We start from the raw sequence: 24990 nt of genomic DNA on the forward strand, positions 1-24990 counted from the left end.
TAACGAGCAAAATGGGCTTGGTGGTAACAAACAACATGCGTGCATCAAGTGAAGTGGAAAGTGAATCCAATTTTGTTTCATATTGTGCATACAAAAATGAGTCAAGAGTGCCATGAAATGGTGCGACAAACCCCTTTAGTATTCTGGTGTACAGATTGATATGTTTAAGTTTGCACAAGCCTTAGACCTTAGTTTCTACCTTCCCTACTCTACCTCGGATTGGCTTACCATGATATTCTTACCCAATCCCGAACCAATCTTACTCCTCATGCCTAAACCTAACTAATCCAATCAACGAAGGCAGTGAGTACTAGCCAATCAGAGGCAGAGTAACGCGGGCCATGCCTTCGCTATTGAAAGATTCATAATTTAGTGCCACAGGCAGGAAAATTAAAGGTTCAGACACGAGGCTGTGGCTGTGATATGTGTAAATAAAACAATTATTATTTAACTAGTAATAAGAATGGTCCAAAAAATCTAAAATCTTCAAACCTTTCTTAAGAGAGGACCCCCAAACCCAATAGCTTCTAGTAGGCTAGATTTTATTCACTGTAGAAATTCAGAATGTAATAATGATTGCCGATCAACATGTGAATAAAGGGAGTACTGGCACTTATTTGTTTCCACTTCAAGCACTGAAACTGAAAAGGTTAACAACTCACTAAGCTAGAGCTCTCAGCTATACCGACTTAAATATATTCTCTACAAACACACAGACGGATAATGAGTGTGACTATAATTCCTAATAATGTGTTTCATGCTTTAAAAGCGCGGTGGTCTTACCTCTGTAGATGGTGGGAAGGGGCAGTGAGGAGAGACCCTGGCTTTGCATCTGCTGCTGCTGCTGGAGTCTCCTTTTAGCCTCCAGGACTGGGTTCTCAAACTGGGTCCTTCTATTTATATGGCTACGATGATAAAAAAACAAAAACAGAAGGGATTTCAGATTTCACACTCTCCCGTTGCCCCCCTCTCGGCAAAGATCACATCTAAAAACCTTGGCACTACAGCAGCTATTGCTGTGATGATTAATTAAATGGCCGGTCCCCCAGATTATGTAACGGAGCCGCAGAACGGCCTCGCCGAGTTAAAAAAAAAGAACAAACGAGTGATTCTGGGCTTTTCTTCCCGGCAGTCTTATGAGCTGCAGAGTTATTTGAATCAGTGACTGGGAGGAAACCTACACATGAAACAGTGATTTCCTTTAACGTCCCACGTCGCTTTTAATTTAGTTTGCAAGGGGGAAGATATAGTCAAGGACTACAAATACTGTAATTTGCCAGTGTGAAATAATTAGTCATCATTAGATACTTCCCTCACTCTCTGAGGCTGCATTGTGCTCTCTCTCTCTCTCTCTCTCTCTCTCTCTTTCACACACACACAAACACACACACACTCCTTATCTTTTAATGAACACCCCAGTATCACGGTGCTAATTACAAAACAGCTTGACTGTATTTTTTTTTACGTAGTTACATAATTTCAAGGTCTGGCAACTTCTTTCATGATGTTTACATGACGACAAAGCGAGACAATGAGGCGATCTCGAGAGGGGAGTGCAGTAAATAAAAGGAGAGACGTGTCATTGTGGAGGTTTTCTTAAGCAAAGTCGAAGCCAAATGACTCCCCCCCATGCCTGTCTAAAAATAGAGCGCCGTCCCTTCCCTTCGCCCCGGAGTAGAGAGACGACACCTCTGAACGGGGAGGGGGACGAGCAGTTCGATAGAGAGGACGCGCTACTGCAGCGGTTGCTATGAAGACATACAACGTGTTTAAAAAGAGACCATTGGGCCTCATGCAAGAACAACTCGTAACAACAGATTTGTTCTTAAACCTGCAGTAGGCATTGTGTTCTGAGAGATAACTCCTCATGGCTCTGTTTTCAGGCTTTAAAAAATCTAGACCGTGACGGAAAACTTTGGCCAATCGTTCGTATTGGCTGTTCATTCAACGGAGGCAGCTGTCAATCACTCGCGAACTCCGATCTAACGGTCAAACTAGGCAGCGCTGATCAAATATGAATCAATATTCTGTTACTGTAATGCCTATTTCTCGCCTTAAATGTTTTCAGAATCATCTTGTAGTGTAGTGTAAAGCTGTAAAATGAGAAAGTTGGAGGCACAGGAGGCCCGTTGATCTCTGCTCATGAGCTAAGCTACAGATAGAGATGCAGAGAGTGTTTCAGACAGACAGGATCACACAGAAATATGGATAAGCACACACAGACAAACAAACTTCCTCCTGCAAAAAACAAACAGCGAGCCGTCAGACGGCAGACAAAAGGGGAGTGACTGCTTCCTGGCTGCAGCTCCTAATGAACACGATTAATACAGCACCACCGGCCTACATTGGAAATCAAAAGCGAGCCATTACATATTAAAGATGTACCCGACTTACTCAACATAGTAGCTGCCGTAAATGGGGTCATCGATTTTCTCCCAGCCGTACGGAAGCTCTGTAAGAAAAAAAACAGAGACAACAATAATGAAGCGCTTGTTTATTCAATGAACTTGCAGCAGAATATTGATCTTACATGAAAAACATCTTTGTGGCAGATTTAGTTTACAGTATCATTTTACTGTCAGTAATTAACAGGAGTCTGATGGTGCGATTGCGTGTTAACTGGAGGGATTGCTGCTCTTGTTCAGGAGCGAAGGAGTGACTATTCTTAAATCTTGGATGACAACAAGACACGAGATAAAAACACTGTGTTTTCTGGGCAGCGTGTCACATTGATTGATTTAAAGAGGCTATTGGCTCCTTTATAGCTGCGCATCAAATGCATCCCTCTCCAAGAAAAAAAGTTGAAATAACACCAAATATTGATAGAGCTAGTGGCTGAATTTAAATCAGTGAAATATTTATGCCCTGCATCTTCTCCGTGCTGTAAATATTGTGTTTTGATGAGAGGACGTTGCATAGATGAACAGCTTAAACTAGAACAAGCACAAACCCAGAGGGTGTTGGACCTTCACAGTATCAACTGGTGCATGTTTCCAGTGGTGTTTCACAGTTTGGCTAGACAACGCAATCACCGACAAGTAGCACATGACAGTCAATTACTGACAAATGACGGACGGATCAAACGGCACAAATGCTTTGAGAAGAATCGGAATGACAGGTGTCAAAATGTCAAAGCTCAAACTTTGGATTCATCGTTTTAAAATGTCAAAAAAAATCCAGTACAATAAGATAAAAAATGTTCCCACAACTACCTGTGAGGCAAGTTGCGTGCAATAATAGATGGGGTCATCATGACTCATGGTATACTGCTTTTGAAGGAGGGGACGTCATTTCTACCCTTTCAAACAAATCAATACTTGAAGTCTAAAAGGAAAATCCTTGAAAATCCTCCAAGCGTTACTTTTTCTTCTAAGTCATGCTGTAAATCCTCCACAAAAATCTTGCTTTTTCTTCTCTTTTTAACAGTTTTACAGTTCCTTTCTGTACGATCAATGTTTCTTAACGCTTTCCCCAAAGTTATAACATGTTGGTTTGAATGATGAACATTTTAAAGGTGCAGTGTGTAGGATTTTGGCGGCATCTAATGGTGAGGTTGCAGATTGCAACCAACTGAAACTTCACCCGTGTGCCAAGCGTGTAGGAGAACTCAGGGCTCAACAATGAGGACTGCTCGCTTGCACGGGGCAAGTAAAATGTCATGGGCTACACCAATCAGAGATGTCGCTGTTGAGGCGCTGACACACCAAGCCGACGGTCTGCTGTCGCACAGTTTGGGGCCGTCGCCTAGTTTTTTCAGTGTGTCCCGCACCGTCGGCTCTAGTCTGCCAGTGTCAGAGTTTTTTCGGCCAATTCAGCATGTTAAATCGGTGGCGGAGCCCGTCGGTGAGAGAAATCTCTCTGATCGGCTGTTCAGCTTAAACAAATCAGTGCATGAGAAGAGAAACTGACGTGAGGAACGCAAGCCAACAGGTAAAGTCAAGAATCTCATTTTTCATCTTCATCTCATCTGATCTTTCCGATACAGGGATATTTTCACAACGACATGGCCGTCTGGAATGAAGCTAAGTGGTGAGTGAGAGTGGTGTGAAAATAGTCAGTACGTATCATAACAACAGCTTGTATATCCGCCGTCCTCGGTCTTCCGGTTTCACTTTTTGAATGATGAGTACAGACTACCGCCGCCTGCTGGTGTGGAGAGTTATTTCATCTCTCTCATCTCTCTATTTCATACAAGGAAGTTGGCCGTTGGCTGTAGTCTTTGCGGTGTGTTCAAGTGCAACTTGTCGGCCAAGACAAAGGAGACGTGAGGCGACGCAACAGGCGGCCTTCATCGCCGTTAGTTCTTTGATGTTGGTGTGTCGGAGGCTTTACACTTCTCTATGACATTGCAAATAAAACATGTTTTTCTTAAAACAAGGTTGATATCATAGTGACTTGTGGCTTCAACAGGAGCATATACCATCGTTTCACAATCTCGTAGCTTGTGGTAAGTCTACCTCGGATGGTTACGACATCATGGCTAATAATCAAAAACCTTGATTCAGAATATGAATGGGATTTTCACTTCCAGAAATTCCCTGCTAGAGCCGCTAAGCGTGGCTAAAGTACCTGCTCAGATACAGTAAATAACTTTAACTTTACAGAGTGGCATCTAACTTTTTAAAAGCACTGTCTGAATGCAAAGTCACAGATATTTCTGCTCTCTCAGCCTCTTCCTGGATGTGGACCGTACAGTAGAACATGCTGCCTTTGTTCTCACTGATCAAAGCTGATCTTCCTCAAACCCTGACAGTCATCAGTCAGACTGGACAGGACTTTCAACGTTGCCCTCTCCTCTTTCCTCTGCCCTCAGCTCGCTGACAAAACACCGCTCTTCACAACTAGAAGGAGTCCCTGTTTGCTTTCCAGGATATGAGCAATTAGCGTTTAAAGCATATTCCCAAATGGAGAGTGCTTTTAGCATAACAGCACGATCATTCAAAACCAAGTTGTGGGGAAATAGAAGCAGCTCCTGCAGAAATAGCAGCATCTAAGCTGAATCTAGCGCCGGAGCTCGGGGACATTGTGTTCCAGTGCAGCTCGAGCTTAGAAGCAGACCGGCTTTGATTAGTGACAATGTGAAGTTAATCAGGATGAGAGCGCAGATAACAGCAGAGGAAATGCTTCCTAATCAGAAAGGGAAGCAACCAGAGGGAGCGCTAAAGGCTCCCGAGGACCCCGCGGCTGGACGAGAAACACACACAGACACCGAGGATGTAATATACTGTGTGGTCATTGCGTACATGTATTATTACTGCGTGGCCTAGTTTACAGACTCAAGAGATACACACTCTCATCCCTCCCACACAGAGAGCAGCAATATCAAAAACAATGCTGGTGCACGTGCCATATGCTCCTGTCCCCTCAAAACAAATTATTAAACTTTCAGTAGGACGGACTATTTCTTGCCTGCACACTCACTAAAATGCATACTTACACACACACACACACGTGGCTGAGTGATATAACGGCGTGCTGCGAGCAGGTTGACAGCCCATGGGAATACCTCCTGTAACATTCCTTAGCCCCATCTCCACTCATTAAATATGAAAGAGAGTGTTTCATGTTCTCACCTTTATACTGGGCGCCACACACACATTAAGTTACTTACTTTACACACACACTAACCCTCCCCATCATTTTGAATATGCACACACACACACACACACAGGACATCAAAGGGCTGTCGTGTATTTCAGCAGTCTTCTTATGAAAAGCTTTTCTATTAAAATGTCCACGAGAGGAGCTGCAGGAAGCCAGAAATGTCTCAGGGAGCAGCGAGAAGGGAAGATAGACTCTACAAAACCAAGCTGCACACGACATCTAAAGGATGATTCTGGTTTGTTACAACTTGAGTTCATCATTTCTGTCAGTCACGATAACGTTGTACTCATCAAATCATCAACAACATTGCAACAAGGTCTGACGGGGGAAGAAACACAAGTGGTCGGATGATCAGACAGATTGTAAACAAGACAACTAGATGATCTAAACCACTTTTTTTTGGAGGCTAAGACCAAAAATGAGAGAAAAAAATGTTGAGAATTTCCATAAAATAAACTATTCTTTTAATTTTACTATGAGGAACTTTCATTTTGTGTCCCCTGTGGATAAAAGCAGTAGTGTTTCCGAGCACCAGAGTCCCTTTAGAAAAACCTCTCATTTTACTGCAGCAGGGTCTGACAGCAGTGTTGTAGTCAAGACCACCTAAACTGAGAACAAGTCATGACCAGGACCAGAGAGTATCGAGACCGAGACAAGACCAAGACTTTGAGGGTTTGAGACCAAGACCAGAGCGAGTCCCACGCTGCATGACGCACTTACAGGTGTAAATTCTCTGATTCCAGCTTGTTAAATGTGATTTTTTTTGCTCGTTTCTTTACTCCTCTATGACGGTAAACTGAATATCTTTGAGTTGTGGACAAAACAAGACATTTGAGGACGTCATCTTGGGCTTTGGGAAACACTGATCCACATTTTTCACCATTTTCTGACATTTTATAGACCAAACTACTAATCGATTAATCGAGAAAATAATCAACGGATTAATCGACAATGAAAATAATCGGAAGTTGCAACCTTAAACTTAGCATAGATATTGCTGGATGTTACTGAGCCTGATCATGGACTTATGTTTGAGAATATAATTAAATAAATGATCCTGTAATTGTTACTGGCTGCCACAGTGGCCACTATTCAGCTTTCATGTGGTGTCATTGCTGCAGAGTCTCATATATACAAACACACACAGTGAAATGCTGTTTCTTTCACTGAGCAGAGTACTGATAAATGCTGAACTTTGCTGGATTGTCTCTTTGCTCGCTATTCTCTTGTTTGGCTCCGCTGAGTGTCGTCTAGAACCTCTCCGTCAGCAGACTGCGATGGAGAGTTAACTCAGGACAAGGAGAGAGTGTGTGTGTGTGTGTGTGTGTGTGTCTGCCATATAAAGCCAGCACCGCTTATCACTGCCATGCTGCATGCGTCCACGAAGGAAATGTCAAGCTGGTGTGAAATTTCCAGGTAGGAGCTCTTATGATGGAGCCCCGAAGCGAGTGGGAAAGTGTTTGCAATCTCTAGTCATGCCACAACATCCATCCTGCAGTCACAGGTGGAGCGCCATTTACTACCAGCAGGAGGCATCCTGGCATCTTCCCTACGTTTTCTCTCCCCCCAGTACCACTCAATAATATCTCTTCTTCACCTTATTTCCCCTTCGTTTCCATCCTTACTTCTCCCTGACGCAAGTATCCTCTCATCTCACATGCAGTCTCACAGTCAGACCTTTTTTTTGAAGCTCACAAGCTTGTGCATTTTTTATTCTGCTTTTTCATAATTTGGTCGGAGGAACAGGTTGGCAAACCACACAGCCCTCAGACACCGGAGTGATTTACACATGTCCTGTTTGCTTTTTTTCACTCATTCTTTTCATCCATCTTTTGAGGAGGAAATCGGTGCTTCGAGTCGTTTAAGGTCACCGAAAAATTAAAGCTCTTTCCTACTGGATTCTGCACTGCGCTGCATGGGCTTCATTTATCACCTTTGAAAGCAGAGCACATTCAAGCAGTGCAAAACGTTGCAACGACTGATTAATGACAGCTTTCTGCTGGTCAATACGAGCACAAAATCCACTGGCTAATGTGTGATATTTAGGAACACTGATTTAACAACACACAATTGGCAGCACACGCCAATGAAATATACAATATGTAGACTTCCGAACACATAAAGTACGCTGTTGTTGTGAGCAGTGATTCAGACTCACCTACTGCAGAGCCCTTTCTCTGTAAGTACAACCTCAATTATATAAACCTCAAACTGAGCTTGAAGTCTGTGAAATGCCACCACAGACAAAGAAAATGTGACAAAGTTATAATACTGCCCTTAATTATCTGACTTTCCTTTTCTGAAATGTCACTGAATTCACAAATATATATATTTTAAGGTGGAATAAGTATGATTTTAATAGCATAAAATGCACAGTGCACACAGTTTGGTTGCTTCTTATTTGATTCTAAATACATTTCCAAACCTTTTATTACTTAAAGGTCCAGTGTGTAGGATTTGGCGACATCGATCATCATTTCCGTGCAAATTATTTGGACGAAAATCCGTGCTTGGTGTGAAATGGATTTTAACGTGTTCTATTGTGATGTCTGGTCTTGAAGCAGCAATTTCTCTTTCTCTAAGACAATTCCCCCCCCATGGAAGACAATAAAGCAACCTTAACCGTAACAAGATAAATAGTCTATAAAGCAATATATTATATTATATTATATTTCAGTCTGGACCAAAGTGGTGGGCATATCATGGTGTTCGGATTACTCTCTTTCTCAAAGCCAAATACCTTCATAAGGTTCTGAATTTTCCAAAATCAAAATAAGTAATTGGAAAAATTACATCAACATTGTTTTAGAAGATGAGGTCTGTTGCAAGTAGTTTAATATCTCCATCTTCTTCTTCTTATTATCCATATTTGATGTTGTTAGTACGGAGCTGTGATGAGGATAAAGCCAGCAGACACTGGGTGAAATAAGCTATTACAGGGAGTCATTATTTGTTTCTATAGCGGGGACAGAACCTGCTGCCCGCGTGCCCAAATGAACATTAATACACTCAGACCACCTGTGAATTCAATTCCCACCATGTTCAAAGTGATATATTGCCGTGTTTGCAGAAAAATGAAGCCATTTATTTTAGGATTATCCCGGGTTGCAGGTCCACCGTGAAGATCAGCAGAAATGTTACTGGTGGGAAACCTCAGCGAACCTTTTGACGGCTCTAACAACTCAAACTGTGTAAAAAGTAAACACGACAAAGAGCTTGATGATGCTCTCTTTGAATCTTCTATATTTTAATCCTCATCACTGTTATTTCCCCCCCCCTCAAGAACCATATATAAACCGCGCTAAAATTACTGATTGTGACTCAGACATGATATTTTCAGAGGAAAAAATGCTGATGAACAGAGCAAAAAATATTTCTCCAACCAGTATAATCTATGGTTCATAAACTCGTCTCCTTCCCCAGTCAACAAAAGACCATTCTCCCGTTTGTGTGACGATATTCATTGTCCTGCCTGTCACAATCAAAAGCACAAATAATAAAGTTGCAAAGAAAAATGCGCTGTGTGCTTTTGCCCTGTCTGAGCCTCGCTGAGCTTGTTGATGGGTAAACATGACTAGGCAGAAAAAAACCCCTCAAATACAAGACGGGTGGATTAGCTTCTTCTGTTTCAGGGGGGGAGTGGGTGGAGAATAAAAGGTTGTTTTAGGGACAAAGGCTGGACCGGCACATGCATGTGGGTGAAGCGATACACATTCCTACTGGATGGATTCATACTTTTGTACTGGTCGCAATAACGTGCCAAGAAACGCAGCAATACACACCGCAAAGGCAGGGAAGAAGAAGGCTGCAAACAAGTAAACAAATGTTAACAGGTGGGCAAACTCCGGTTCTGAGAAGTGAAGCCAATGCAGAAGTGCCTTAAACTTGCATTCTTTCTAACAGCCAGCAGGGGGCGACTCCTCTGGTTGTAAAAAGAAGTCTTGATTGTATAGAAGTCTATGAGAAAATGAGCCTACTTCTCACTTGATTTATTACCTCAGTAAACATTGTAAACATGAGTTTATGGTCTCAATCGCTAGTTTCAAGTCTTCTTCAATACAGCATGATGTTCATTTAGTAAATTATGGTTCCATTTAGAGTCAAATAGACCATAAAGCAGGGGATGCTTTCTTTAAATGGGAGACTCACGGGGTACCCATAGAAAATCCCATTGAAGAAAATCCGGAGCATTATTTAGCCTCATTCCCGACAAGCTAGTATGACTTTGTTGGTACCAATGTATTCCTTAGGTTTTTTCTAGTTTAATATGATACCAGTATCTTCACTCTATCTAAAATTAGTGGCGTTAAAACGAATGTGCGTTAACACGTTATTATCGCATTAACTTTGACAGCCCTAATAGCCACATATCTCACATATCTATTAGTGCCTGTGTAATGGAGCTACTGTATGTGCTCACACTCAGTACGTGCGTATGTTAACTGTAGCTACATAATCAACATAGCTAGGGATCCCGGAGGACGCGCTCAGTCTCACTAATAGCTGTCAGATAATCATATGGCTGAGTATCTGTTTAGAGTGTGATAAAACTACGCCGGCTCAGACATAGATTGATGCACCGAGATATACTGTCATATTTTCACATCACAGGCCAACTGACATTAACCACGAGTGCATTTTTTTTTTTTTACCCCCACTGGGGAAAAGGCTCTTGGTTCAAGTCTTTTAGAAGATCATTAACAAACCAATACATCTCCAGTGTGACAGGAAAAGTCAATGCAACAGCCTTGGCTCTGACAACAAATCAGTTAATTGCATCACTTGCTGGCAACAGTGTTCTCCTCTGGTGTGTTATGCTCCATTTCAATGAGCTACTGTGTTTTTCTCCACTACTTGTTTTCCTGCTAAATGCACCTGCGCTGTGGAAGGAATTCATGTCCTTACATTCCCTCTACTGCACAGTCCCGCCGGTCTCTGTCTCAGAGCGAGCAGACAATAGTTAAGCTCCAGAATAAAAATGAGAAAAAACTGAATTCACAAGCTTGTAGCTTATCAGGACATTCCAGGGACAGAAGGAGACGTACTGAACTGTGACCTGGCACTTATTCTCTCCTCTTTTGCCTCCAAAGTTCGGGTTTATTTGGCGAGCTCTATGTGGAAAAAGAAACTTACAGCTGCATGCAAAAGAAACACACGTTCTCCTCTTTCCATCTGCAGTATTGCTCTACTAAACCGTCTCACCGTCCCCGTGGCGTCACGAGTGGAACAGAGAAAATGCTTCTCTTGTTTAGGTGTTAAATAGGATAATTATGTAAAGATGGCTTGTTTTATAGGAGCTTCCTGGATGCTGTTGATTAGATCAACTAATTTCTAACTCAATTAAAGTCCAAATAGACAAATAAAATGCAACAAAAAAAACATGGGAATAAAATATTGAACCAGTGGTGTAAAAAGCAATTACATGATGTTTTGCTTTAAATTGCTTAATGTCAAATTGCCTTGCAACACACTGATTTGAAAGCTAATTTGAGCATAATCAAATCTTAAAATGTTAAATTGCATCAAAATAGGCAGACAGGGATGCATTTAGTAGTACAAGTGGGAAATATGGATGAAATCTTAGTAATTGTAAGACTTAATTATTATTTGATTAGTCAATTGACAGAGAACTAATCTGCCAACACGTTCTCACTCCCAACTCGTCGAATATAACAGCTGGGGGCAGTTTTGGACGTGACAGTTTCCGCTTGTTATATGCATATACTTTCTTTTCAAAATAAACTTCCAACGTAGGTTTACTTAGTTTTTAGGTTTACTTACACAACAAAACTACTTGGTTAGGAAAAGGTCGTGGCTTGAGTTAAAGTGAGTTTGTCATGTAGAATAACGACGCTTGTTCAGGGGTGTAAGAAAATATGGATACACATGAGTATCACGATATTATGTGTTGCGATACTGTATCGATTCTCCAGAACGCTGTATCGATTTTTAATAAACTTCTTCAAAATCTGACGCAACTGTCTTTCGGAGGTTGGCTCATATGAAACTACAGAAACCTGAGGAATCCATTGGTACCAACCATGTCATACTAGCTTGTCAGGAAGGAAGCTAAATAACACTCCAAGGTTACACTACATTTTGGCGAGGAAAAACTTGGAAACAGGGGTCCTTTGACCTCTGACCTCAAAATATGTGACTGAAAAATGGCCATGACAGTTTTTCCTCGCCAAAATTTAGTGTAACGTTGGAGCGTTATTTAGCCTCCTAGTATAGTAAGCTAGTACGACATGGTTGGTACCGATGGATTCCTTAGGTTTCATATGATGCCAGTATCTTCACTCTAGCTCTAAAACTGAACCTGCTACAGCCTCTGGTCGGGATCGCGGGTCTCAGGGGGTTAAAAAATACATTGCGGCTTATATATATATACACACACACACACACGCTCATTGACAGCTAATTCAGCATGCACACGTCACACACCTGCCACACAGTCTTTTGAATCCTCCTTCCAATCTCCAGGCCTCAGGCATGCTCTGCTGGGGATGTTCTCAAAATACACCCATCAATCATTCTGCCGACAGCTTCGCCCGGCCCTCCCCGCCGCCACTCCGCTCGCGACTGCTGCAGGAGTATCAAGGTGAAGGAAGGCGCTGCTGCGTCTCTCCATCTATAATCCCTCACCTGTAGGACACGGTCTGCACACACACCGTGGAAAGAGTGTGTTCTCGCATTCAGTGTCCCCTAAAAAACTTCCTGCGTCCCACAAAAAGTCTAAGGTCGCATTGAGCCGGTGAAGCACCAAAATCTGTGACGGGAGATTAAATAACGCTCCGCACTTATGCTAAATTTTGGTGAGGAAAAACTGGCATGGCCATTTTCAAAGGGGTCCCTTGACCTCTGACCTCAAGATATGTCAATGGAAATGGGTTCTCTGGGTACCCACGAGGCTCCCCTTTACAGACATGCCCACTTTATGATAATCACATGCAGTTTGGGGGCAAGTCATAGTCAAGTCAGCACACTGACACACTGACAGCTGTTGTTGCCTGTTGGGCTGCAGTTTGACATGTTATGATTTGAGCATATTGTTTTTGCTAAATGCAGTACCTGTGAGGGTTTCTGGACAATATTTATCATTGTTTTGTGTTGTTAATTGATTTCCAATAATAAATATATACATACATTTGCATAAAGCAGCATATTTGCCCACTCCCATGTTGATAAAAGTATTAAATACTTGACAAATCTCCCTATAAGGTACATTTTGAAAAGATAAAAAATGTGTAATTAATTTGCAATTAATCGTGATTAACTATTTTAATTGAATGACAGCCCCAAAAAATATTAAAATACATTTATGTTTTTTTAACAATTTAGTTTTGCGTGTTTTCTCTCACGTTTTTTCCTCATTTATGACACAGGTACAGTGAGGTCACATTTTCTGAGAAGAAATCATCACGTGTTGCTGGCTCTCTCCGATGGTCACAGATTTCCGTGTAACACCGGCTAAAAAGGACAACTGAGTGAACAGGAGAGATGACATTTCCCTGGCTGGAGGAGCTTTGCCTTGTCGCATCCACCTGGACATTCATGATGAAGTATCAGAAGAACACAAACAACGCAGGACGGCTTTTTTTAACTGCAGACGTGAGAAAAGAAAAACGAGTAAAACATGAGGCCTGCTATATTTCTCCCCGGAGAGAGGACAATGCCAGCCTGTGAGAGACGAGAATAACTTAGTCTCTTTGCCCGTGAAGCTCCTCACATGACCAGAATGTAATTACACGTCTAGGTTTGGTGCTCTCCGTCTTCACACGAGCAAAGTCTGCTGGGAAGACGCACTCTAATACGATTAAAATCCTTCAAACCTGAGCACCATCAAAGTCATAATCCCTCTATGTTCATTCATATACTGTACATCCGGTGTTGTATGTGCTTCGTTTTTTCCGGATGGGACACGCTGTCTTCTGATGAAACGCGCTGAAATAGTGACGAGAAACATCTTACAGTTTTGTTTGATTTTAATTCACGTATCAGGGGGATTCTCGCTACCTGCCTTGGCATACCTGAGGTGGCAAAACAAGCTGAATAAGTAAAGAATACAGTGAGGCAACAGCTCGGATTTTCTCAGCCAACAAATATTTGGCAGGACAGGAAAATACAAACAAAAACCAACTTTAAGAGGGTGAGAGTGTGGGGGGGGGGGAATTAAAGCAAACAGCGAGGTTCAGTAAGGAGCCTGTCCTAGTTCTCTACCAGAACAGAAAGAGGAGACAGGAGGACAGGAGGGGGACAAAGACGGATACGGAGGTGGGAAGGATGGTGAGAGAGAGAGAAATATAGAGCGAGTTATGTAACTACAAGGCGTCTGTGATGTCGACGGCGCCGTCTTCTCTGGCGCCGCCGCTCCTTTGAACACGCAGGAAAGAGCGCGCTAAACCGAACACACATTTCTCTGCTTATTTTGACAGAATCCGGTTGTATGTGTTGCAACTGACTTTCAACATGAGAGAGAACAAGTTGTCTTTACCAGCGGTGAAAACATTTACTAACATACTGCATTTAAGCACAGTTTACTGGCGGATTTCCATATGATGCTACTTTATACTTTTATTCCACTACATTGCAGAGGAAAATATTGAACTTCTTACTCCATTACCTTTGCTATTGTTAAAGATATTACATATAAAATATGTGTCTTATAATATAAGACACGTTGTGATAGATTAAAGAAACCAACAGTGTATAAGGTAGTAAAATAACTACCAACTAAAACAGTACATGTGGCTTACTATGGAGGATGGAAAATGCCAAAATAAAAAAAATGAATAAATAAATAAATTACTTGATAAATAAATAAATATACCATTAAATGTACCAAAAAATAAAATTAAAAATATATGTATTAATTACATTTACATAGGCATTAATTAATTGTTAAAAAACATAAATTTATATTTCTGTTTTAATGGGCTTATTTATTTACCTTTATATTAATTATCTTATTAATCTACACTTCTAATTCATTTTTCTTTTTATTTATTAATTTTTATTAACTTTTACATTTATTTATTTATTTTAGCATTTATCTTTTATTTATTTTAAATTATTTTTTTTAATGTGTTTATTCATATTTAAATTGTATGTAGGGAAATTCATGCAGAAATAAAAAACATAAATAAAAACGTCAAATTTAATAATGAATAAATAAATAAATACATTTTAAATAAATGCAAAGATAAATAAATACATTTAAAAGTTAATATAAATAAATAAACAAAAGGGAAAATTAAAGAGTAGATAAAAGAATTAATACAAAAGGTACATAAATAAAGAAGCAAATTAAAACCGAAAAATCAATTTAGGTCCCATTTTATCAATTACTTAATGCCTATATGTATTTTTAATATTAATATTGGTACATTAAATGGCATATTTATTTATTTATTTATCGAGTCATTTATTTATTTATAATTGTTTTCTATTTGGCAGGTTCCCTCCACCATAGCTTACAAGTTAATATAATAATAATCCAATGATAATGTATATAAAAATATTAGTTAACACTCAGAGGGGGCATTCTGCATGATAAGTACTTAAAAGGATAATTAGGCCTCATTTTCATTGTTTTGGCCATCATTTCCATCTGTAATAATAACACTGTTACCACAAGTTAATTGCTGAGATGTGCATTGTAAACATCCATCACGGTTAACAGATCAACTTCCTATTTGAACTTGACCTACCGAACGGACACAGGGATTATAGTCTTCATTTGGATACTCCGAATAAAGTAGTTTATATCATCTTTAAAAGTACATTTTGCTGATAATACTTATGTACTCTAAGAACATTTTTGTAGACTATTTTGTGGTATTGCTACATCTCAGTAAAGGAAATACTTCTTCCACATCTGGTCTTTACTGTGTACCTGTGTGTGTTCACCTCCATACACAAAGTCCCTACTTAATACTCCTCCTCCTCTCAGTCTGTGTTGTCCCGTCACAGCTCACAGACTCCACCCTGCAATCCTGTTAGCGCTTATCAGAGCATGGCTCAGCTCCAAACACGGACTCACACATCTACTGTACCTTTTCCACCAATCAATACCAAATCTACAGCGGCAGCTTTTTCTCTCCCTAACTGAGCTCAGCTCTCGGGGGGCCGGGGGGGGGGGGGCGGCTGGTGCCACCAGGCTGTGGAAGTTTGGAGTGAACAACACACCTTTCATACGGCTGCTTACACAAACCCCTTAAACTGGAAACACTATTACTGCTGGCAGTCAAGAAGAAGCACACACCGAACAAGTGCGTAAATACAGAGGACAACACACTGAATGATCAGTTATGTCACTGATAAAAAATAAAAAAATGTATGTGAGAACAAGAAATCTTGCTAGCGAGGCTAAAAATGTTTGGTGTTTTTTTTGCACAAAAAAACATCACTGAATGATTTTATTTCCAGACAGTCGACACTAACTGACTCAGAATGTGACGGTTCAACGTGGTCAAAATTACAACTATCTATTGGCCCAACAATCATGTGTAATGTGTGTCCACTCACTTACAGACAGACCCACAGCCACCATTAAGCGCTACATTCCCTCCAGCCGGGACTAACTGGATTAGTTGCCCGACCAGATCAATAACAGTCCTCGCAAATATCAGCACATCTCCTCTTGTGGAGCGTCCTTGGTGGATAAATCGGATTGGAAGTGCTGGAGATGAAAGCCAAATCAAATTTTGACTAATTCCTCACGGGCGTCTCCGTCTTTGTTTCTGTATCATTTCATCATCTCGGAGATCTTTCTCCCTTTAATGTCTAAAGATTGAGAGGGGAACGGGGGGAGATTCAGCAGCTACACAGGAGGTCTTCTGAATAAAATGCAAGATTGGAAAGTAATTCTTTTGGACGGATAAAAAGAGGCGATGTGTCAACAGGAAGCAGTCCCCGTGTTTAATGCCACCTCACACAGTGCAAATGTTTTCAGACCAGGTACCATTTCTCCTTCTCTCACTCCATCTTGCTGCAGTCGAACAGTATCTGCAAACACTTCTTAACATTTGTTTTATCCTACTCAAGGCAGCAAACGTGGACAGGAATTCAAATAGCGATTCAGATATTATCCTCTGTGTACTTTAAGCTAAATGTCAGCATGCTAACATGGTATAGGATTTACCATATTACCAACTTAGTTTGGCGTGTTATGCTGGGCACACACACACAACACAAGAATAAAGCTGAGTGTTTTTTACATCCCCTGATCAGCTGCGGAGTCCATCCTGGTCGCAAATATTGAACATGTTCAATATTTATGATCGGACATCGTGTTGTGTGTGGGGAGAACCCAGAGGACAGCCGATGACACAGTCATGTGGGAAAGAATGATAGCCAACTGACCGAAGAAGGAAGGACAACAACCGCCATCATGGTGGCCATGAATAATGCAAAACGCGAAAATTAGTAGTAAGATGGACCTCAGAAATGGAGGACCAACTTGTTGGTTTGTGGCAAATGGTAAATAGACTTGCATTTATATAGCGCTTTTCTAGTCTTCCGACCACTCAAAGCACTTTACACTACATGTCAGCATTCACCCATTCATTCACACACCGATGGCTATGCCTTTTGAAGCAATTTGGGGTTAAGTGTCTTGCTCAAGGACACATCGATATGTGACCCGGAGCAGCCGGGGATCGAACCATCGACCTTCTGATTGGTGGACGACCTGCTCTACCCTCTGAGCCACAGCCGCAACAACACAAATGTGTATTTAACGTCTCTCCATGACTTCATCCATATTTTTTTCTTCGTCAATTTTCAGTACAAAGAAATGCAAAAACAAAAATGGCTAATTCTTCCAGCCCGTTTTCTAGTGTGCATAGTCTTCATCATGAGCATTACAGCTGGTCTATAAAATGTCAAAAAATTGTGAAAAAACGTCGATCACTGTTTCCCAAAGCCCAAGATGACGTCCTCAAATGTCTTGTTTTGTCCACAACTCAAAGATATTCAGTTTACTCTCATAGAGGAGGAAAGAAACCAGAAAATATTCACATTTAAGAAGCTGCAATTAGAGAATTTGAAGTTTTATTTCTTAAAAAGTTACTCAAACGGATTAATAAATTATCACAATAGTTGCCGATTCATTTAATAGTTGACAATTAATCGAGTAATCATTGCAGCTCTAGTTTCAGGAGTGCTCGTCTGTCTCTCCGTCTGAATCTGTCTGAGTGCCAAATGTATTTTTAGAGAAACTCTATCCTTGTGCTTACGCGTTTACCAGGAATATGCACACAAACACTCCCACCCTCCCGCCATGAACATACAGACACACACATACAAAAAAACGACTGTCATTTCTCATTTGTTGTCTCTGTCCATCTCCAAAAAATCCAGTCCATCCTCCTCAGCTCCACTACCTCCCTGTCTATAACTCAGGCGATAAATCTCCTCCCGGTCGCACGCATAAAGAAAAGACGAATGGGGAAGTGGGGAGTGAGGGCGAGGGCGAAAGAGATAGATGACACACTCGTATATATATGTACGCTCGTCTATAAAGCCGCTGCTTTGACATTCATCCCTCTCCTTTCTTTTTGGTGTGTGTGGGCGGGTGAAGGACACTCCACATCTCTCGGAGAATAAAGAAGTCTTTGTAACCTCCAGTCTCTCTGGACCTGGGCTTTAAACACACATATCACGGGGCTTCCTATCCCCGGCGACGGGTGTTGACACACACACCAACACTGTCACCGTATAACTCCTAAAAAATAAAAACGCCGGCTCACAAGAATCAGCGAACGAACTGAAATCATCTCACTATGCATCGTCAGATCAACAGGCAAGGTTTTAAATCTTGAAAATGAACGCTGTGGGGAAGTTGTGTGATTAAAATGCATGAACATGAGGAGCAAAAGAAATCACAAGGACAGGAAAAATAGATAAAGACGGAGCACTCACCATCCTCTTTGCATTCCTCGGGCGGCTTTGCCTTCTTGGCTAGCCTCGGGTCCAGCCACGATGTTGTCTTGGTGTTGTGGCTGTGAAGAGACGACAGAGAGAGAGTGAGAGGGAGTGTGATAGATGGCGAGAGAGAGGAGACTTGGCAGAAAGAGAGAAGGAGGTTGGTGGATTCTTAATTCGGCTGGAGAATCATTTCAGAGAGGAAAGATGAGACTCCCTTGTGTGCCTGCTTCCGAAAAAGGTGACGAGAGAGACGTGGAAAAAAAGGTTAACAAAACGGACAATCAATACTTTTAATTTGCTTACTGTCTCTCATTAGCAGGCGGAGGAGGAGGAGGGGAGTGGAAACAGATAGAGGGGTGACTAAGGGAGTAATGGAGGGGAACAGCTGTGGGCTTGGCAGATTCATCCACAGCCTCGGGCAGAGAGCTGGATCTAGATCAGATATGATGTGCCAGGGAAACGCGACGCATCTCCACGGCTCATCTGAAGCTCCGGAGCCACAATGGCCTCCCTTCATGGTGACAGTAGGGAGGGTGGGGGAGGGCAGGGGAGGCGTACACAAAGTGCCTACAGTAAAACACTGAGGTGAGAAGATGAAGAGGATCCTGTTAAGAGGCGTCGTCGTGTCTTTGTTCTTGTCAAGACTTTCAACTTGAACTTATTTCCCAAAGGAAATTTCGTATTTTGTTTTGTTGAAAGCTGCATTAATTACGTTAACAAGCTAAAAACACAACATCTCACTTATTATCACTTTATAAAGTTGTCACGGTGAGGGCAAACGGTTTTACACATCCAGCAGACTTGGAGCAACACATTCAGAATCGTGATTTCGTCCACCAGACAAATGTAACTCCAATATTTACTCTCCTTTTAGCTGTGTTTTGGTCTCCACCACCAAATCCTCAGGGTAAAAATTTGTCTCTTTAGCTGCTACAGTAGATGTTTGTTGCTACCTTTGTCTGTCTGCCTGCTATCGCTAAAACGAGGTGTGAGCATAATTTGCAGCCCGTAAAAAACAAAACAATGAGTGTAAAGAGGCTAAAAAGTCTACGGTCATGCTAGCGAATCTGTGAGGCTTTACTTAGGCACAGTTGTGTGCTAAATGCTAACTTTAGCATGCTACCATGCTCATAATGACAATGCTATTGTGCCGATATTAAGCAGGTGTAATGTTTACCATGCTCATCGTCTTAGTTTACTGTGTTAGCATGCTAACATTTGTTAATTAGGACTAAACATAAAGGCTACTTCCAAATCACATGCTTTTTCCTTTTACATACTGCGACAGTACATAGGCTACCGTTGCAATTTAGGACATACTACTTCGTCATAACATTGTGCCTTGAACTTTGACCCTCTTGCTCTTATATCACAGAGGATTGTGGGTCAGAATAGCTAGAAAAGCATGCTGGTTTGCATACTGCAAAATGAGACCGGATGTAGTAGAACATCCTGGTATTTTTGGCATACTGCATTTGACACACTATGTATTGGGACATACTAAATCTTTTTTTCTGGCTTACTAAATAGTATGGTAGTATGGGTATTGGAACGCACAGAAGGAGCGTTTAGGGATCACCAAAGTTATTCCAATTCATCCTGAGGGGGACATGAATGACAGAACCAAATGTCACAGTAATCCATCCAATACTTGTCGAGACGTTTCACTCAAAAACAAAAAATGTCGACCTCGTGGTGGCACCACGGCGTTCAGATATGTCAGAAAATGTTGACCTGTTGGTGGCGCTACAGGAAAAGTGCGATATTTCAGTGTGGACCAAAACTGGTGGACCGACAGACGGACATTGCCAACCCTAAACATAGATAAAAGTGGGAGATTAAGGCCTGCGCCAAATACAGAGCCAAATAAAGTGCAGTTCAAGGTAAGATAGTCTGTTTTTGCTCTGCTTCTGATTCCTCTCCAATGAATTCCACTCATTTCCTTGCTCTTCATTCCTCTCTTCTACTGCCATCTATTACTATTTATAGTGTAAATATCTACTTCTACTTCCTCTCTCTAGTCCTCCCTCTCACCTACTTTTTTTTTCTCAAGCCTTACTATTTTTAATCACTATCACTTTCTTTTTCCATCCACCTCCATCTCCTTCGCTCTCCTCCGCCGCCTCACTTCAAGGGCTGTAGGTAAACAAATTGATCTCGTATGGAGGCCAATCAAAGGCAAGCATCCTCTTGGCAGCCGCTATCACTTTGGCACGACATCACATACGCCCAGACAAAATAAAAAAAAAACTTGAAGCTGCAAATTCAGTGGGCTAACTGCATTAGTTGTGTAATGCGCTGGATGGGCGTGGGAGCATGAGGTTTGTCTGTTTCGGGGAGGAGACATATGGTGAGTCGTCTGCAGTGGAGGGAATTAAAAGTCTCTGTGGCAAGAAGACGTGAAGAGGCAACATGTGCCTGGCTGGATGAAAAAAATCACAGCTGTCTCGTTTTTTAGTCTGGTGTAGCTGCTCGTGATGCGTTCAAGTGTGCTGGGATTCAATCAACGCTGTGGAGATATTTAGCCTAATGACTGAAATGATCTATTGACGCAATAAGAAACAATTTCTAGCAGAATAATTTCCTATTATGGCTACATTAGTTGAACCCATGTCCACATCCATGAACATACAATTCCCCCCACACCACCACCACTACCACCGACACCACAACACAGCAACTCCATTACTCACCTCCGCGGTTTTACTGCGGCTGTAAAAAGCTAACAACTCCAATGAATTAAACTTCAGCGCTTGTATAACGGAATTCTGTGGAGCCAGGTATTCCTGGGGACCTCTAAATCTCATTAAACCACCAAGCATCAATTACGGCCTCTGTGTGTGTCTACACAAGGGAGTATACAGAAGTAAATTTAGATGTTACCGAGCCCTAATCTAGTAACTCAGGCTCAATTTGTTTTTGTTACGGGAGAATGAAGATACTAACTCACCTTGCGATCTCTAAAGGCTGGAACATGAGCGAGGTTGTTCTAAAATGATTGCACGGTTGTTTCTTTTACACCTGTACAGATTTTGAATTTTTACAATTACTTTCGCACCACCCAAAGTCTAATTTTGTTTAACTACTTTAAAGCTGCACTAATCAATATTTGTATTTTAACAACAGGTCAAATGAAAGGGGTCGCTCATAGTCACAAACCAAACTGCACTTTCCCTCAGCTTTAAAGAGCATTTTAGCATCTTTTAGCTCACTGTTTTGGTTTCCGGAAACTCCAGAGGTGGCGATGATTTGCATAAAGTAGCCTAGACCTTAACTTTATGAAAATGAGGAGTGGGCAACGTGACGGTCCGTCTCTCAAAACGCAACACTATGCTACCAGAATGCATCGCACAGGTGCTTACATAGACAATGAATGGGGATCGTGGAAAGGACGGATCCTGTGGACACGTACATAAAGACTGTACTGAGGTAGCCTCCCACAGCCATGCTAGTCACTGTCACCAGCATCATTTAGCCATTTACCACACTGACAGTGAATATTCACATATCGTATGTGCCTCAAATCTCAGCGTGAAAGCCTCGATTGACCTGCTACACAACAGCTTTTCGTCGTTTTCTCTCCTGTGACAGCGAGTTTCTTTCCCCCCAATGGGAGCGCAGCCTCGGCAATGACGCCATGCTGGTCTGGTCTATAGCTTGGAGCCATAAAGCCCATCTATTATATATTTTAAGACATGGTAGGGGAACATATCGGAGATCAGTGTTTTGGGATTTATTGTTGGTGCAACCAACTACTGTAAACCGCAACTCTTTGGCATTGAGTTATTAATTTAAACCGGTTTGTTTAAAGTAGAAGCTTGGAGACATCTTTCAACTTCTTCTGTTTACGCTGTCGCCGTCTACGACGAAAAGTCACTAAGAAGATTGCCTACCATCTGGCGAGTTTGTATGCCAGCATTCTTTCCGCAAAGAGTTTCATGAACACCTGAGTGCGAGACTAAAATACTCATCAGCGTTATAAAGTATGACAGTCCTGGATCAGCGTTAGATGTAACCATGACACTTACTCTATGAAGTACACCTCTCCTTTTTCGGTGTATGCCATTTCCCAGTTGTCCGGCAGCGGTCCTAGCTCGTCGTTCTCGTCTGGTTTGGGTAGTGTCATTTTCGGGGACTGTCCGTCATCTTTGGGCGCCTCGGGCGGGGCCTCTGCTGGGATGCTCGGCGGGGCGATGTCCCCCGAAGCGTCTGTACTCTTGTCCTCATGTTCGCTCGACTCTGAGGTGACAAGAGAGCAAGATGAGTCAGGCACGTCGTTATCGCTCCGGGAGGAGAGGGAGGGATGAGGAGAGTGAAAGACAAGGGAGGTGAAGCGAGGACAACAAGACGTAGGAGGAGGCAGGGATTGAGAGTCGGGGTTAGGGTGGAGATAGAAAAAAAAAAAAGGAAAGGATGATTAGAAAAAGGTGAGGAGCAGCGGTGACTCAGGGGAGAGAGGTGAAACCAGGAGAGAGAATGATTGAGGTTAACAAGACAGGAAGACGAATACAGCAGAAGAGACAATGGAGATTGAGAGAGAGAAGCTGGCTGTGATGCCCTAGTTTGAGTTGTGGCAGTGTGTGAATGAGAGAAATGGTGTGTATGGAAGAAAGAGAAAGAGATGGCGAGGGTGTGTGTGCTTTCCCAGATGAGAGCTGCAGGAGGGAAGTGGAAAGAGGATGAATGAGAGCAGGGATTGAGAGATAATCTATGGGAGGGAAAGAGCGAGGTAGCTATCTGCTTAGATCACAGTGCATGCTGTGCTCTATTGATTCCCTTTCAGCTCTCCTGGTCAGCCCACACTCTGTCCAGCTACAGAGACAAAACTCCCTCTGAGCCGAGCGCAGCGGCCCACTTTAACACCCAACATGGCTCACTGCACAACCCAGAGCCTCAAGTTATCGAGCATCTCAGCACCGCTGATAGGAATCGGTTAAAAAAGTGTTTGCTGCATTTTCTCTCAAGTGTGAAGAGTAATAGTGATTGTGCCTTTACCATAGACTCTATATAACAGCATGACAGCTCCCCTAAAGTGAAGCCAAAACACCTCAATCGCCCCCTGGTGGCTGGTTGCAGTATAGGTCATAAAGCCCGCCTCTTCCATGTTAGCGGAGCCAAACTAAAAAGTCAAAGTACACGTCAAATACACTTTTCTTCTTGTTTCTGTCATTTTAGTTAGTTCTTATTTCACTGGTGTACGTTCAAGTGTTCATTTTATCTGATAAGTTTGGTTTTAATAACTTATTTGAGGCTGTAAAAAGGGGGTGAAAATTCACGATTGAAAGCTGCGTTGAGAGGAGATGTAACTTTAACTCTCCATAACCGTGATTATCTGTTCCAAACATAAACTGTATATAAAGATCTTTATATACAGACTAACTGTAACTAACTGTAAATGGTTAATACAGTCACTGACTGTGTCCCTAGCTAGCTTAGCAACATCTCCACCGACAGTAATTAGCCAGCGCTGTCGGACCGTCGTGTGTGTTCATATCCACATGCAGATGATGTGTCTGAAACACAAATCACGAGTCTGTGTAATAGAACATGTGTAGTTATAGAGATATCACGGTAAGTTGTTGTTGTTGTGTCTTTACCCTCAGGACCACTAAGGCTTTGGAATAACCAAACCGAGGAGACCAGGAGAGCAAAAACATTGTCTTCTTTTGAATAACTGGAAATTATATTAATTGGCTTTTATGTCATTTTTGTTGTGCCTTTAATTAACTTTATTTTTTTTATTTTCAAAAATATATATATTCATAAACTTTTTTTATATTTATCTTATATTTTTACATTTACAGTAAATCTTGTTTTTTTAAAAATCTAATTTCCAGCATTTAAATGATCCTATAAAGTACTTTCTAAACATGAAGAAAGTTGTCATAAAGTGTAGAAAACGTTTTATTATTGTTATATATTCATCTAAACCTGTCATTTTTTTTTTTTTTTTACATTTACAGTAAAATCTTCTTTTTATCTAATTTCCTGCATTCAAATGATCCTATAAAGCACTTTACAAACATGAATAAAGATGTCATATACTGTATATTAAGTTTTATTAGTTATATATTCATCAAAACCACCATCATTTCATGTTACATTTAGGGTATCTCTTATTTTTAAAAAGCGCTTTGTTAATATTATGAAAGGTGTCATTCACTGTTTATAAAGTTGTATTATTGTAACATAGTCATCTACAGTACATCAAGTCATATTAGCTTTAATTTTGCATATCTTGTTATTATCTAATTTCCTGCATTTAAATGAGTTCATTCTGCATTTTTCTTCCTTCTTATTATCTTAAGCACTTCGTAAACATTTAGAAAGATGCCATATAAATAAAGTTGTATTACCATAACTATTGTAGGAAGTTGTCAGAGAAATGTCTGCAAATGAAGAATCCTACCTTGTTTGTGCTCTCTGCGTTAAGAAAACCAAAATCTCATCCTTTTA

The 24990-nt window shown here is 41.3% G+C and overlaps 1 protein-coding gene across 6 annotated transcripts in view; it reads right to left on the reverse strand.

Moving 5' to 3' along the window:
* Positions 1-24990, reverse strand: part of magi2a (membrane associated guanylate kinase, WW and PDZ domain containing 2a) — a 235349-nt gene that overhangs the window by 50027 nt on the left and 160332 nt on the right. For all 6 annotated transcript variants that reach the window (XM_074626443.1, XM_074626442.1, XM_074626444.1 and 3 more), the window contains exons 5-8: positions 22563-22773; positions 18529-18608; positions 2395-2452; positions 784-905 (exon numbers count right to left, since the gene is read on the reverse strand). In XM_074626443.1, the coding sequence (XP_074482544.1) occupies positions 784-905; positions 2395-2452; positions 18529-18608; positions 22563-22773 (471 nt within the window). The remainder of the gene's footprint in view (positions 1-783; positions 906-2394; positions 2453-18528; positions 18609-22562; positions 22774-24990) is intronic.

This window comes from Sebastes fasciatus, chromosome 23 (genome assembly GCF_043250625.1).
Source record: "Sebastes fasciatus isolate fSebFas1 chromosome 23, fSebFas1.pri, whole genome shotgun sequence".
In the NCBI taxonomy this organism is placed as follows: Eukaryota; Metazoa; Chordata; class Actinopteri; order Perciformes; family Sebastidae; genus Sebastes; species Sebastes fasciatus.